This window comes from Papio anubis, chromosome 1, assembly GCF_008728515.1.
Source record: "Papio anubis isolate 15944 chromosome 1, Panubis1.0, whole genome shotgun sequence".
NCBI classification, from domain to species: Eukaryota; Metazoa; Chordata; class Mammalia; order Primates; family Cercopithecidae; genus Papio; species Papio anubis.
Genome location: NC_044976.1, coordinates 97,375,022 through 97,390,684, shown reverse-complemented (window position 1 = coordinate 97,390,684; position 15,663 = coordinate 97,375,022). Strand labels below are relative to the sequence as shown.

The following is a 15,663-nucleotide window of genomic DNA, read 5'->3' as shown; positions in this document are numbered from 1 at the left end:
TGTGTCTCTAGTTTTTCTACTTTGTAATGGTGCTGCCTTGAATATGCTTGTACTTCCTCAAGTTTTATATACTACAGAGCTATAGACTGACCTTAGAAATTTTACACATAATTTTATTTAACATAATTTTCCCTTCTGGCAGAAAAAAATAAGAGTGGTATAATAAGAGAAAAAGTCTCTGTACATACGCAGTGCTAAAGTTAATCCAAGTTTACCCATGTACCAGCTGAGTGAACTTGGTCAAGTAACTTTTCTGAGGTTCAGTTTTCTTACTTTCAACTTCTTAGAGAGGTCACAGCTCGCCTTAGATCACAGAGGACTAAGAGGATAAAAAGATAATAAATGTGTGGTACACAATGTCTGCTTGAAGGGTTTATATGAATTATCTTATGTAAACCTTACCACACTCTTGCAGAGTATATTTTTCCCCCTTGTTAGAAAGACAGAAATACTATTGGTAGGTGCTCTTTCTCCTCTTATTTTCAGATTAAATTATTTGTTCAAATAGTAACTGCTATTAAGTGAAAGAAGCAGGATTTGAGCTAACGGCCAATAAGCTCAAGTATGACAGGGGTCAAAATCTTACATCAAAATATGACAGGGGTCCCTGGGACTCATCACTGAATTCACTTTTTTTCAATTTCCCATGAAGTTAAATAAAAATCTAAAGCAAGAATAAGTAAATGTACGTAGTCAGTATACAGCTCTGTAGCATAGAGAACGTGAGGAAGTACAAGTGTATTCAAGGAAGCATTGCTGGAAATTAGAAAAACACTAGAAACAGAAAAATGAATAAATAGTGAAATAGGCATATAAGGGTGTACATACTACAGAGCAATGAAAATAAACTACAACTTCATACAGCAATATGGCCAATTCTCATAAACGAAGTATTAGGAGAAAAAAAGCAAATTATAGGAGAATTTGCACAGGATGGTATCATTTTTTAAAGTCCTAAAACATTCAAGGCTCCCAAATCAGTAAATCTTTAAAATATATTATTTCAAGATACCTATATAAACTTCCATAAAAACCAAACAAATGACAAACATAAAATTCAGATTATCCATTTCTTTTTCATAGGAGAAGGATAATCTACGGAGGGGAACACAGGGATGTCAAAATTTTTTAATGTTTTATTTCTTAAACTGAGGAGTGGAACATGGATGCAAATTTTATCGTTCTATTACCAAGAATCTGCAAAAATTTTCTGTAAAGGGCCAGATGGTAAATATTTGGGGCTTTATAGGCCATCTGGTTTCTGTCACAACTTCTCATCTTGGCCACTGTAGTGTAAAAGCTGTCATAGACAATACACAAATAAATAGGTGTGACTGTGTCCCAATAAAACTTTATTTATAAAAGGTCAACCAGATTTGGCCCACAAGCTGTTGCTTGTTCTGGCTTTACACTATAGATATTATATAGACAGCTATATAATATAAACAGATATTTTATAAATATGTATATTGTTTCATATGTATCAAAATATTACATAATAAAAATCATTTTAAGTTTTCAAAAGGTATGTTTGAGTAGGATAAGTATATAGTGTCTTTCCACAGTTTTTTTTAAATTTTTTTTTTGTTTTAGAGACAGGGTCTTGCTCTTTTGTCCAAGCTAGAGTGTAGTGGCGCAATCACAGTTTATTGTAACCTCAAATTCTTGGGCTCAAGAGATCCTCCTTCTTCAGCCTTCCAATTACCTAGGACTATAGGCAGGAGCCACCATACCTGACTATTTATTCAAATTTTTTTGTAGAGACAGGGTCTCACCATGTTGCCCAGACTTGTCTTAAACTCCTGACGTCAAGCAGTCCTCCTACCTCAGCCTCCCAAAGTGCTGAGATTATAGGAGTGAGCCACCACACCCAGCCTCTTTTCAGTTTTCTAAAGAAACTTAGAAATAAAAAAAAATTCTCTTGACAAGTGGTAGGTAGGCAGAGGTAAGTTCCAGATTTGTAGCATTTCCCTTTCTGCTAGGGACATTTTTTACACTCAGACATATACACTCACAAATCAATGTTTTTAATCACCACAATAAAGACAACTCCATATATAAGCAAGAACAAATCAACAACAACTAAAATACTAAGGCTGAAAGGTAGGCAAGGCTCCCCAACTAAGCACATCCTCCAGCACACTGGTGCAGTTCGCATGTGTGCCTCAGCGGTATGTCATATTATTGCATGTCAAAAATATTTTAAAGCCATGAATGCAAAATCTACAAACGGTAAAAGGTCAACCGAAATGGCCTTAAAACAAGCTTGGGGTAATAGATACGCACATAAAACACAGTATCAGCCAACTACCCAACTATGTTTCAGTGATGACTAACTGGAAGCAAAACAAACCAGGGAAAACAATTACTCTAACCAGAACTTCTGAAGAGGTTTAATATATGTCCTACAGACAGATAACGCTGCAGACCCAACTCAGGAATGTAATCAAAATGGTTTTAAGGAGCACAATCAGCTGAGTGTGCCCTAAATAGGCATGGCAAAAATGGATCCTGTCTTACCGTAAACCACAACTATTCCCTAAACCAAAGTGTTGTCTTTACAGATATTCTCCTATATGTAAGGGCCTAGATATCTAACTCCACCAACAAATTGACAGAGCATTTCTCAAGAGACAATATATGCTTATACATATATCAGGAAAACCAGTCGGTGATTAAAACAGATTCACCAAACATTCTAATCTCCCAGGAATTCTAAATTGCCTGGCAGATATTACATGTAAGGACTCATTCCAAGAGGGAATTATGCACATATTGTATCACTTAAGAAACAATACTGTTGAAAGTGATACCAAAATTCTGGAAATTTAAAAACATGTGCTCTAATTATTTCAAATTAAAAGTACCCTACCCTCCTAAGTTTTATCTCCATGGAGCCTTTATATCCATAGAAAATTTTTCCAAACTTTCCATACTTAACTAAGTAGATGTACATATAGCCCTATCCAGATTATCAATTTATTGCTACAATATTTTCCCTTACATAAGTATAGGTTCCTCAAAGATAGAAACCAGTATGTTTTAGTGATCCTCTGAAGATCTCACTACAAATTCAAAGTGGCTGCTTACACAAGTCAAAAACAAAATATTAATCTTATATACCATAATAGTAAATACTGAGCACTTTCTAAGTGCCAGAGACTATGTGCCTTAGCAACATATACATACATTATTTCATTTAATCCTCTCAACAATTTGATGGAAGTATAATTATCATTGTCCATATTTTACAGTTGAATAAATTTGTGGTATAGGAATGATAATCATTCTCCCCAAGTCACTCATCTCTTAATTTATAGCAAAACTCAACCACCCTCACCATCCATAAGCACACAAAAAGTACTCAGTATAGTATTTTGATTTCATTTAACAAATGTTCACTAGATGTCACCCAAGTGTCAGGCACTGGGCTGGGGATACAATAGTGGCCAAGACTGGTAGCGTTCCTGCTCTCATGAAGCTTATACTCTATTTGAGAGGGAAGGGGAGGGTACATATAATGAGCAAATAAATATATAGATAAGTAAGATAATTTCAGATAAGAAGAGTAAGTGTTAGGAGAAAATGGAGCAGGTTGTTGGATAAAGGGGCTGCAGGGAGCAGGAAGAATGTTTTCCATAGAGCTGTCAGGGAAAGCTTCTTTGAGGAGGTAACATGAGAAGGAGTCAGCTATACAAAACACTTGGAGAGAAGGATTGCAGTCGGACCGATCAGTGAGGTCTAAGGAAGGAAGAATATTTGAGGAACAGAAAGGAGACATATGGCTGGAACACAGGCTATGATGAAGGAATGACCAGCAAAGCTCATTTTCCCATTTGCTGTGTCAGAATTCAAGTATTCATATATTTTATCTAATCGTCTTTTAAAAAGGGAGGAGCACTCTATGATAAATGAATGTTACACCTGAAAATTCCAAAGTAAAACATTTGTTGCACAACTAGAGATTGTTAAGCATCGGTATGGTCTTATTCAGACTCTTCATGAGCATTAGCCAATTGGTGGTGATTAATCATATCTAATGTAGCTCCATTAATCTTGATTACACTTGAATAATTTCTTAGTAGAAAACTTTATTTCTTGTATTTAATACTCTATTTTAAAAATTTGGTTTTATTTATTCAGAAAGGTCCAAGATGCCATTTGCCTATAACTTTGCCACAAAACCATTGTTAGAGGTGGTCTGATTGTTCCTAACGATCCCTCTTCTTCCTGTGGGAGGATTACATCTCCTGGCCAGTTGCCAGGTGATTTTCACTGCCTCCCAATTGGTTTGGCCAGTTACTTGCTTTGGAAAATGGCAGTATCTGCGTAGAAGATCTGGGAGCCATTGTCTACTTCCACCAGTGCTCATATTATTTTCCCTCTGTCATAGGAGTGGCATGTCCCAGTTAGGGGTTACTGCTTCAGTCTTGATCCCAAAATGAAGACATGTGGAACAGAGTCAAAGCCTAGAGCAGAATCACAGTTTAGCCACAGCTGACAGATACACGAGCAAGAAAGAAAACGTAATTGTAAGCAAGCCACTGAAATCGCGAGGTTGTACTGCAGCATAACCTAGTGAAAGCTGATGAAGATAGCATTCAATGTTCAATTAGATTACAAAATACACATGCACATTTTTCTCAGAACAAATTAGAGGCTCGTTTTTTCTAATTTTCAAGATTCATATACCAAGAATTTGCCATTTGTTTCTGGTAACACATAAGACTTTCATTTTCATCCCAAACAGACTTTTTCTCTTAATATTTCAATTTAAATGATTAAGCTCCTGTTTATTTTAAAACAAAAACTTATCTAAAAATAAAACTATGACATAAAATCATTTTTTTAATAGAAATGAATCTAAAAATATGACAAATGAAAGAATCTCAAAATTATGATAAAGCATATATGATATGACTCTATTTATTTGCAATTACCTAAAAAGACAAATTTATATAAACAGAAAATTTAGATGACTGGCTTTTGTCTATGACAGACAGAAAACAGAGATTAACTGTAAACAGGCATAATGGATCATATTAGGGAGATGAAAATGTTCTAAAACTGGTTTATAGTGATAGTTGTACAATTGGTTAATTATCTTTAAAATAATCATTTACCCAAAATGGGTGAATTTTATGGCATGTAAAATATACTCAATAAAATTGAATTTAAAAAGAAAAAAAGAGCATGTCATATAAAACCATTTCTCAATGTCAAAAAATAAGACAATTTTTCTATTTCAATGTTAAAACTGTTGTTTTAACCCTATGTTTTAACATAAGTAGATTTTTATGTCAGTATTTACTAATAATTTTAATTGTCTTTTTTGTTAATACTAGAGGTAACACTCTATTATCCAGCTTGACTGATATACACAATCCAAAGTTAACCAAATATTCTGTTTAAACTGAGCAAAATCTTTTAAGCATATAACTCTTTACCTGTTTATTGAGAAAACTGTAAAGTATATACTTAAGGTGATTCCAATGTAAATGTTTAACTTTTAGTCTCGTATCTTCTTTGGAAAGTGTGTGACACAAATAAAAAAACATGAATAAAATAAATTTTGAACACTGTAACCACATAGCTATTGAATCTGTGTTTCCTTTTGATCACACTAGCTACCTGTAAAACTACAGCAGGCTATCAGTTCAGAGTGTGCTAGAGCATATTATCAGGACCCTCAAGGATACGAACATAAAGCTTTATCTTTAAAACTCATGGAAATAAAGTATTCTTTTTAGAGTACACTAAGTTTAAATCTGGAGTCCTTTAACATCATTTTCTCAAAATATTTGTCATAACTTTCCTTATTGCTCTTGACCAATAAATAAACAAACACCACTGTCTCTGCAAAAAAGAGCTGTAGCTCTTTCCTATAGGTCCTCACAATTTTTTTTCTTTGTTTATACAACATCCAATCCCCTTTCCAAATACAGGCATGTGTCATTTAACGATGGGGATAGAAATGCAGCCTTAGGAAATGTTGTCATCGTGTGAACATCATAGAGTTCACTTGCACAAACCTAGATGGTATACCCTACTTCAAACATAGGCTATATGGTACAGCCTATTGATCCTAGGCTACAAACCTGTACATGTTACTGTACTGAAAACTGTAGGCAGGGCTGCAACACATGATTAGAAAAGGCACAGTAAAAACACAGTGTTACAGTCCTAGGCAGTCCATCATTGACCAAAACGTTCTCACACAGCACACGACTACATAACATTGGCTATAGTTTCTGCTAGTGCCTGTCCCTTTCTGCACCTGCATTTCCAGCCTTTATATCTACTCTGTGAGCAATCTAATATTCAAGATTGCACTTCTTTCCTGCCAGAGTTGGTTTCCACTACTTGTAACCAAGCTCCCTGAGACAGGTGCTATTATAGCATTAATAGCTTAATATGTTTTTTTTTCTTCAAGTAAAAGAAGGTTTCTAAATTATTATCTTTGGATTGTTTATGCTTCGTGTTTATTTCTTCTAATATAATCTAAATGGGAGATTTTGTTCAGGATTGAGGCTCAACATAGCTGTCTGTATTATCAAACAATAACATTACTCACCATTAATTAAGACTAATTTAATTCTATTTAGTTTAGTATCCTGACAGGAAAGACCAATATGATACAAACTGAATTCACTAACAACAGACCACCAGCAAATTGCTGCAATAACTGTCTCTATAAATATGAAAAAAGTCAGAGGCTATGCCATTCATTAATGTATTTATTTTGTAAATAGAGTTCCTACTCTCCAACCTCCAAGGAGCTTAATCTATTGAAAATAGACAAGCAATCAAGATTTTGGAAAAGAGAAATAATATCTATTTATAAGGCAGAATGTATTAAGCATCAGATGATTCGAAACACTAGTATGAAGAGCACAGACTGGAAAAAATTAATTCGAGCTGAGGATTGAAGAAGGTTCTTAGGGATGATGAGTAACAGAAAAGATTTTATTTCACTACCCTAACAATAAGTACACAAAAGTAGAAAAATACACAGTAAGTTCACATAGTGGCAAGTGGACCAACCTAGATCAGTGCTTCTCAAATTGTATGGTGGAAACAAATCACCAGGAATCCTGTATAAATCAGATTCCAATTCACTGGGTCTGAGATGCTATTTGTAACCAGCTCCCAAGTGACGTAACAGTCATGGAACTGAACAGTGAGGCTCTCCAGGAAAGAGAGTGATGGTGAAGGAGAAGGCTGACAGCCTGATCATCAACAGCTGTGAATGGCAAAAGGTGATCACAGCTGTGTGCTCTGGAAACGCTGATTTGCTGGGAACATATAGAATGTAGGCAGAATATTAAGAGAATGAAGACCTTATGAGGCTATTTTAATAGTTCTCAGAGGTAACCACATAACCACTCCAAACATAGGAGAGGAAACTGAAAGAAGGCACTAATTCCAGAGATACTAAAAAGGCAAAAATGATGGGGGACATTCAGATATATGAACAGACATGAAGAGTGCATGAGAGGGATGATTAGAAGGTAAACACTGAGGATTTTATCCTGGACACCTAAGGAATTATTACATCACTAGGAGAAAATTAAATGGAAAAGACAACGGGTTTGGGAAGAGAAATTAAGAATTGGAGAATGTCAGAACATAGTCCAATTTGGAACTAAACTGAAGGGATGAATAGGCCCATCTAATTAAGACTTTCCATTGCTCTTATGGTTAAATTTAGTAAGTTAAAAATTCATTGGAACAGGCTCTTAGTAGTAAAAAAGGACAGTTCAACTGTCACACCCTCCTCTCCTCTGAGACAGTTAGTCATTCAGCTTGTTCTAGAACATTTTTAGTGACAGAATTCATGATCCTGTTGGGTAATCCCTTTCATTTTAGAACTTTTAATTATAAATCTATTTTCTGAATAAGCCTGAAACTTCTCTGTATTTTTTCACCCAATGGTCCTAGTTTTGCCCTTCAAAACTGTAAACATTTAATCCACCTGGATCATAATAAGTCTTCATAAGGAGTTATTAAAAGAATTAAGCCATCTCTTCCAAGCTAAATCACTTTTTGTTCTTCCCCAGACTTTCCTCACAGGTTAGTTTCCTCATGGTTACCAGAATATATCATCAGTGAAATCCCTTAGTTGATTCTCTTTCATGGATAGCAAATATGTAACAAGACTGTTACTACTTCCTGTGCCAATGGAAGATCTTGTTAAAAGATCTAAGCCCTCTAAGTCCAGACCAGATTTCAGCTCCATCTTAATACAGTATTCCAAAGAATCCGTAACAAGGCACTGGCATCTGAAGATGAGACCATATTCCTCTGCCATTTTTTGATATCGACTGTTAACTCTCCTTTTAAAATGCTGAGAGTGGAATGGATCTTCAGAAGTGGGATGGACGGTTCAAATTACATTAAATTTAATACCCTATATGACCTTGAAAATATGGTGTTTAAATTCAATACCATGTTATTTGTGTATACTGGTTTTTCAGTCACTGAAAACCACTAGGCATTTTTGCATATAAAATGGTCCTATACAAGGTCTCCCCAAACTTATTCTGAAATTTCCTTATTTTTTTTGGTTTTATTGTTGATCACATATGCTACCCCAAAAAGAGAAACTTTGAGCTTTTCACCTTTCTACTTCACCTACCTAGACTTCCTCCCCAAGGAGAAATATAAAAGAATACTTAACCTATAAGAGAGCTATAATGGCACAGAGTGAAATTTTTTGTAAGAGAAATATAAATAGTCCTGGATCAACCCTATTTTGTTTTATTGTTTTGTTTTTGTTTATTTGTTTGTTTTTTCCTAATCATCAAAATAGTAAGGCCCACTAAGACAAGATCAGGATGTAGGCCTTAGGGAAAGGGGAACACATATATTAAGTCATGTAATCGTCATGTTAGTATTTATCCTCATTTTACAGATGAAAAATCTGACGCATTGACATTAAGTAACTTGCCTTAGGCAACAATGCTAGTAAGCAGTGCAGCCAGGATTTCAAATGCAGGCAATGTAGTTAGAGTCCCTACTCCTGCCCAGGTGCGGTGGCTCACACCTGCAATCCCAGCACTTTGGGAAGCCGAGGTGGGCAGATCACCTGAGGTCAGGAATTTGCGACTAGCCTGGACAACATGGCAAAACACCATCTCTACTAAAAATACAAAAAATTTATATATACAAAAAAAAAAAAAAAGAATTGCTGGGTGTGGCAGTGTGCAACTGTAGTCCTAGCTACTGGGGAGGCTGAGGTGGGAGGATAGCTTGAGCCTTGGGAGGTGGAGGATGCAGTGAGCCAAAATCATGCCACTGCACTCTAGGCTGGGTGACAGAGTGAGACCCTGTCTCAAATAAAAAGAAATGAGAGTTTCTACTCTTAACCACTAAGCTTATATCTTAATGGTATTTTTACTTACAATGACTAATGGAGCTTTCTTCAGAACTTCATATTTATGCCAATTAAATTTCATAGTCTACTCCTGAATACAATGTTCTAACTTATCAAAAGATTTGGAAAGCCGATTATGATATACAGACTATTAGCTATTGTTATAGTTACTACTGCTGTGTAACAAATCATCTGAAAACTTAGTCATATAAAATGATTTTATTGTTTTAGATTTTATTATGCCCACTAGTTCAGGCAGGAATTCAGGCAGCACACAGAAGAAATGTCTTGTCTCTCCTCCGTTATATATGAGGGCTCAACTGAAAAGACTTGATGGCTGAGGGCATGTGAATGCTGGAGGCTGAAATCATGCAAACACCTTCACAGGAAAGCCTGCCACTTAATGCTGGATAGTGCCAGGGCCTTCAGCTGGGGCTGCTGACCAAGCATTTACATGTGGCTTCAATGTAACATGGGTTTCCTAACATGGAGGTTTTAGGTTGCATTTCTTACATGGTGCTCCAAAAAGCACAGTGTCCCACTGGACAACATGAAACCTACATTCCCTTTCATGATCTAGCCTGGGAAGTTGCACAGCATCACTTCCACCATATCCTATAGATCAAAGCAGTCATAATCCCACCCAAGTTCAAGGAAAGCAGCATTTATTCCATCTCTCCATAGGAGAGTGGAAGGTCACATCATAGAAGAGCATATAGAATGAGAGATACTGACACAGCCACCTTTATTGAAAGGAACTCTCCACATTTTTGTACTATGTCCTATGACCCCACCCATCTATTTTCTGTGCCCTAGGAGGCTGGCACCTATGGATGACATCACCTTAGCAAGATCACTCAATGAGGAGTGCAAGCAGGAGAACCAAGGGTAGGAGAAGAGGAATTCAGGGAACATACCCCTTATTTCCTCCTGCTTTGGCACGTTTCTGGCAGTAGCTACCTCTCTCTGTAAATACACTTCCTGAAGAAGTGTCCCCATCTCCACAGCTCCAGGTCTGACTGGTTTCCAGCAATGCTATTTCCATTTCTTGTCCCTTTAAAGCTAGGGATGCTAATAGTTTTTTGCCACTACAACTCTCTAAATGCCTCAGTATTCCTTGTATGTTCACTAACTCTGCCAATAATTCCATAAATAGTCCCCGCATTCAACTCTCATTTAAATCATCGGAGAGAATTCTGATTTTTATCAGGGTGATGACTGATACAGGCACACAACAGAAACCAAATAGAGACTGTTCAGAGAATATATGTGAGAAATTAGTAAGCAGGACTTCCTAATCTTTGTCTAATTATTTGATAGATGAATAGTATAATTATGCTGCTCCATCACTATACTGAATTTCCAAATTGACAAACAAAAAACATATATATATAAAGACATGTATACATGTGTATGTTAGATGTCTCAACTTTATTCTTTCAAGAATAACCTTTTCAGCTGGGCGCAGTGGCTCACCCCTATTATCCCTGCACTGCGGGGGGCTGAGACCGGTGGATCACCTGAGGTCAGGAGTTCGAGACCAGTCTGTCCAACATGATGAAACCCTGTTTCTACTAAAAATACAAAAAATTAGCCAGGCATAGTGGTGCATGCCTGCAATCCCAGCTACTCAGGAGGCTGAGGCAGGAGAATCGCTTGAACCTGGGAGGCAGAGGTTGCAGTGAGCCAAGATTGTGCCACTGCACTCCAGCCTGGGTAACAAGAGCAAAACTCCATCTCAAAAAATAAATAAATAAATAACCTTTTCTGAAGAAATGAGTGATTTTTTTCTCAAAAGCCTTGCTCAATTAACTCTGATTTACCATAAACACAATCTTAAGCCTTTCATTATTCTTATAAAATATGTTAGCTTCTATTGATCATGTTTTTTTCAAAGTGTTTATAAACAACATACTAAATAATTCACTTCATGGCTTTTTTCGAGACTGAAGTAAAACCTAGTGTTCAGTACCTTCCAGAACTTCCTTTTTGCCTATTATTTGTAAAAACAATATTTACCTATTTCTAGCTTCAGGGAACCATTCCTGCATTTCATGACTTCTCAAAGATGACTAGTAGTGATAAGGATGATTACATCTGTAAGTTCCCTGACTATCCTAGATGATACATATCTCACTTTATGATCCTGAATATCTTTAAAGAGGCCAATTAGAGCTATCACTTACTACTAGATAACATCTCAGTGCTTCATTGTGGCCTAATCACTACTCGGTATCCACAGCTGTTTCTTCCATACAGTATTCAATAAAAATAAAGGCAATTTATTTTAATTTATTGTTTTTCCCCCAAAAAGGAGAATTTTTTCCTTTAAATGTGAAGAAATTGGCCCTTTTTATCCAGTTAAATTTTTTGGAAGCCTCATCTCATTTTTGACCTAGTTTTAAAATAATTCTTAGGCTCTTGTTACCATTTGTATCTCTTTTATGTTCTTTTTATTTTTATTTTACTGTTTTTGTATATTGGTTCTGTTCTCCTTCTAACATCTATACTTGTTCTTTTAAATCAATGTCCTCTACATTCTCTTGAGGTTGGCATCATTTTCTGCTCAGTGGATCATATGAAAATTCAGAACAACTCTGTTTTACTTTCCATTCCTCTTGATTTATATTGCCATTTAGAGTTTCTGTCCCATCTTCCCACCTGAACTGTAAAATTGTGATAGCAAGAACTAAATCTTGTATTTCTTTTTTTAATCATACTTAACACAAAAATATCTATTTGCCATGTACTTGTAATATGTTGTGGAAAAAAAAAAAGAAATAATACGAAGTTTTTTGTTTTTCTTTTGAGACAGAGTCTCATTCCGTCACTCAGGAGGGAATACAGTGGTGTGATCTCAGCCCACTGCAACCTCTGCCTCCCGGGTTCAAGTGATTCTCCTGCCTCAGCTTCCCGGGTTGCTGGGATTAAAGGCTCCCACCACCACACCCAGCTAATTTTTATATTTTTAGTAGAGATGGGGTTTCACCATGTTGGCCAGGCTGGTTGCGAACTCCTGACTTCAAATGATCTGCCCACCTCGGCCTCCCAAAGTGCTGGGAAAATTCATACTCTTTAAAAAGCTTCTGGAAGAGGGCACCAGGCACATATTCATAAATAATCTAAGGGAATAAGGAGACTATAAAGGTGAATGTAAATTGAATATGCAGGTTGCCAACCTCAAAGTACTAAAGGGGAGGACAGTCTGCTTCGTAAGTAATTGTGAGATTCCATCCTAGGGTAGGCTGAACAGCAGTGGTGTTTGCTTTATAGAGGAGCAGGCAAGGAAGGGAGTAGTGGAAAGGGAAGGCCACGTGGAGCAGCCTTTCTTAAATTTGCTTGCTTAACTACAGATAACGGTTGAGAAATTCAACTTACTGAAATGGATAAAAGTGGCTAAGTTTAAACTTTTCCAACTATTCTTTTTGGATTTTCACTAATATTATTATCTTTGCCTTAATCTATGTGGGCAGTTTCTACAGACGTTGTTCTTAACTTTTTCCAAGCATCCAAGACGCGCAGTTAACACGAAAAAGCAGGGTGGACCCAGGTGTACGGGCTCATAGAGTTTGGAAGGTCCACTTTTAAAAGAATACAAAATTAGGTGGAAAAACAAATTATTCAGATGAGAAAAGAAATCTCAATAAATGATTGGAGCCATGGAGATCTACATTCCTTAGTCTGAGAGAGCTTGAGGCAATTCACCAGAAATGCTTAATTAGAAATGCTTCTGGTTGGGACCTGTCATTTCCTTCCCACCTAGAACATCTGCAACTCCAGTAACCCCCAACACGCCCAGAGGTCTAAGCAAACGAATAGCGCTGAAGCTTCAATTTCATTAGCTTCACCTTAGATCTGCCTCTGACGAGAGGACCTCATTTAAACATCGATTCTTAAGAGCCAGCTAGGACACTTAGAATCTGGGGAAAGAGAAACCGCTTGACAAGTTTAAAACAATCCCAGGCACTTTGGCTCAAGTCTGTAATCCCAAACCCTTTGGGAGCTGAAGGTGGTAGAACCCCTTGAGGCCAGAAGTTTGAGTCCAGCCTGGACAAAAAAAAAAAGAAAAACAGAAAGAAACCCCGATTTTTCTGATACAATATTGCCATTTCCAACATCCTATCCATTCCATTTTGAAAGTTGCACAATGCATAACCATAGACTAATATTCCTTGTCTAAACAGCAATGTAAAGAAGAAAAGAAAGTAAATCACTAACTGGCCAATTGTTGTTGATCTGAACATAAAGTATGTGTGGAATATAAAAAGGCAGCGTTTACCTTTTACAACTAAATATAAAATAATTCCATTGTTTTACTATTTAATAGAAAAGTCAAGAGCACAAAACTGTGATAGTCTGTTTAAATATTCGGAATACAAACCTGGGCCTATCATTCCATGTAACCCGAAGTAGAAATAAGTTTCACATACTCCTTTTTGGAGTCAGAGTATGCATGTTCACTTCCTAACTTGGATTTGCTCTCCCAGAGTAAATGCGGTGGTTAAGAGGTCGTTTGCTTTACCTAACATCTCCAGGTAACATTAAAAAGAACAGGCTTCTTAGTAATTAATACAGCGTTGTGATCTGAACTCAGGTCTTCTCTCAGCAGCAACTTGAGAAACTGGAGCGACATTCAACCTCCCTGCAAGAAAGGTATTTTTCTTTTCTAAAACCCTTTAAGAAATTACAGCCACCAGTCTACACGTACCAAAAGTCTACCACTAGCCCACACAAGTCAATTTCCCTCCAACTGTAAAATAAGGAAAGAAGAGCCTTTGGTCCTAAATTTCCCGGGGGCAAGGAAAAACGAAAGCGCTGGCTGTGGGTTGGGTGGCAGTAGCTGACCATCTGAAAAATTCTTAGCTCCTCAGCGGAGGAGCTTCCTGTTAGAAACAACCGTTTTCTCCTGTTCAGGGAGATTTCCTCGAACCTATTCCCACAGGACCTGAGACTCACCTCGGGTGTCACCCAAGTCTCAAATCCACAACCAACAACACTAAATTAAGAATAATTTCTCTAAACTCGGCTAATCTCTCTCCCAGAGTTCAGGGCTGGCCTCGCCCGAAAAGCAGCTGGCGGGGGCGGTTTCGAGCCACCAGCCTCCCAGGTTCGGGAGCTGCCGCGAGGAGATGTCTGTGTCAGAGAAGCAGAAAGGGAAAACAAATCACAACTTTGCAGACTCCACGAAGCCACAGCCCCGCCACACGGAAGGTCAAAGTGCGGAGGAGGGAGCGGCTGCGGTTTGAGGCCCCGAGGCGACGCGGCCCCGGCTGCAGCCAGAGCTGGCAGGCGGGATCAAGCAGCCCGGGGGACCTCACCCGTCCCCAGCTCAGAGCCGCCGCCCCGGGAGAGCGAGCGCGCCAGAGGCAGCCGTCGGCGCAATGCTGGCAACTCCCGGAGTTGCCTTGGAAGTTTCCCGGGACTCGCCGCCGCCGCCCTCACCTTGCTGAACACCTCCAGGTCGTCCTCGTCCTCGTCCAGATCCAGCACCTCCGCCTGCAACAGCGCGGAAGAGCCGCTGCTGCCCGGGAAGGGGGCGCTGCCCCCCGGGCTCTCCCCGTCGGCGCCCCCGGCCGGGAGGCCCGAGGAGCGCGCCTGAGATGCCCGGCGCTCGCCCTCCATCCCGAGAGTGCGCGCCCGGCTGGCCGCCACCGCCGCCGCCAGCCCGGCTCCCCCGAGCGTGCCCATTGGCTCCCGCGTCTCCTGCGCCTCCCCGGCCGGCCCCGCTCCAGCCCCTCGCCCGCTGCGCAGACGCGGAACTGCCGGGACCAGCGTCGGCCCGGGCCGGGCGCATCCCCACCTGGCTTGAGGCGGGCTGGAGGGGCGGGACTGGAACTCTCGGACTCCGGCTAGGGTGGAGAAAGAGTTGGCTGTCCCCTGAAGAAGAGGAGAGACTCAAAGGTAGGAGGTGGGCGTCCTCGCATTGACCCAGTCGGGGGCCACCGAGTGACCGTTTCCGCGGTGGCGGGGTCGGGGAAGAAGCCACGGAGCGAACCGTCCACTTCGCGGGATCCACAGAGAGGCTGGAAGGCACCCGACCCAGCCTGCCAAGAGAGAAAAAACAGCAATAACAATACTGTATTTCCTCTATTCAGTGGTTGCCTTTCTTCTTGGTTGTGATTTTCGAGCTAATGTAAAAATAAAGACATGAAAACTTCCCCTGTTTCGTTAATTGATTTTTGACCCAGTTACTGGCCTGTGCGGTCATTTCACTGTCGAGCCAGGAAAGCTGAGCTTTACAAACTATTTTCAGCCACTTTCAAATGCATCTTTACTCCTGGATGTCT

At 39.0% G+C, this 15,663-nt stretch overlaps 1 protein-coding gene across 3 annotated transcripts in view; it reads right to left on the bottom strand.

Annotated features, from left to right (window-relative positions):
• SNX7 (sorting nexin 7) overlaps positions 1–15,067 on the bottom strand; it is a 108,453-nt gene extending 93,386 nt beyond the window's left edge. Inside the window, exon 1 of one of the 3 annotated variants that reach the window (XM_003892243.3) lies at positions 14,819–15,067. In XM_003892243.3, coding sequence (XP_003892292.1) covers positions 14,819–15,064 — 246 coding nt within the window. In that variant the 5' untranslated portion in view covers positions 15,065–15,067. Of the gene's footprint in view, positions 1–13,898; positions 14,536–14,818 lie in introns of those variants that run through there. The other 2 variants (XM_017945018.3, XM_009213530.4) reach the window with 2 other exon arrangements.
• Between the last annotated feature and the right edge of the window lie 596 nt (positions 15,068–15,663).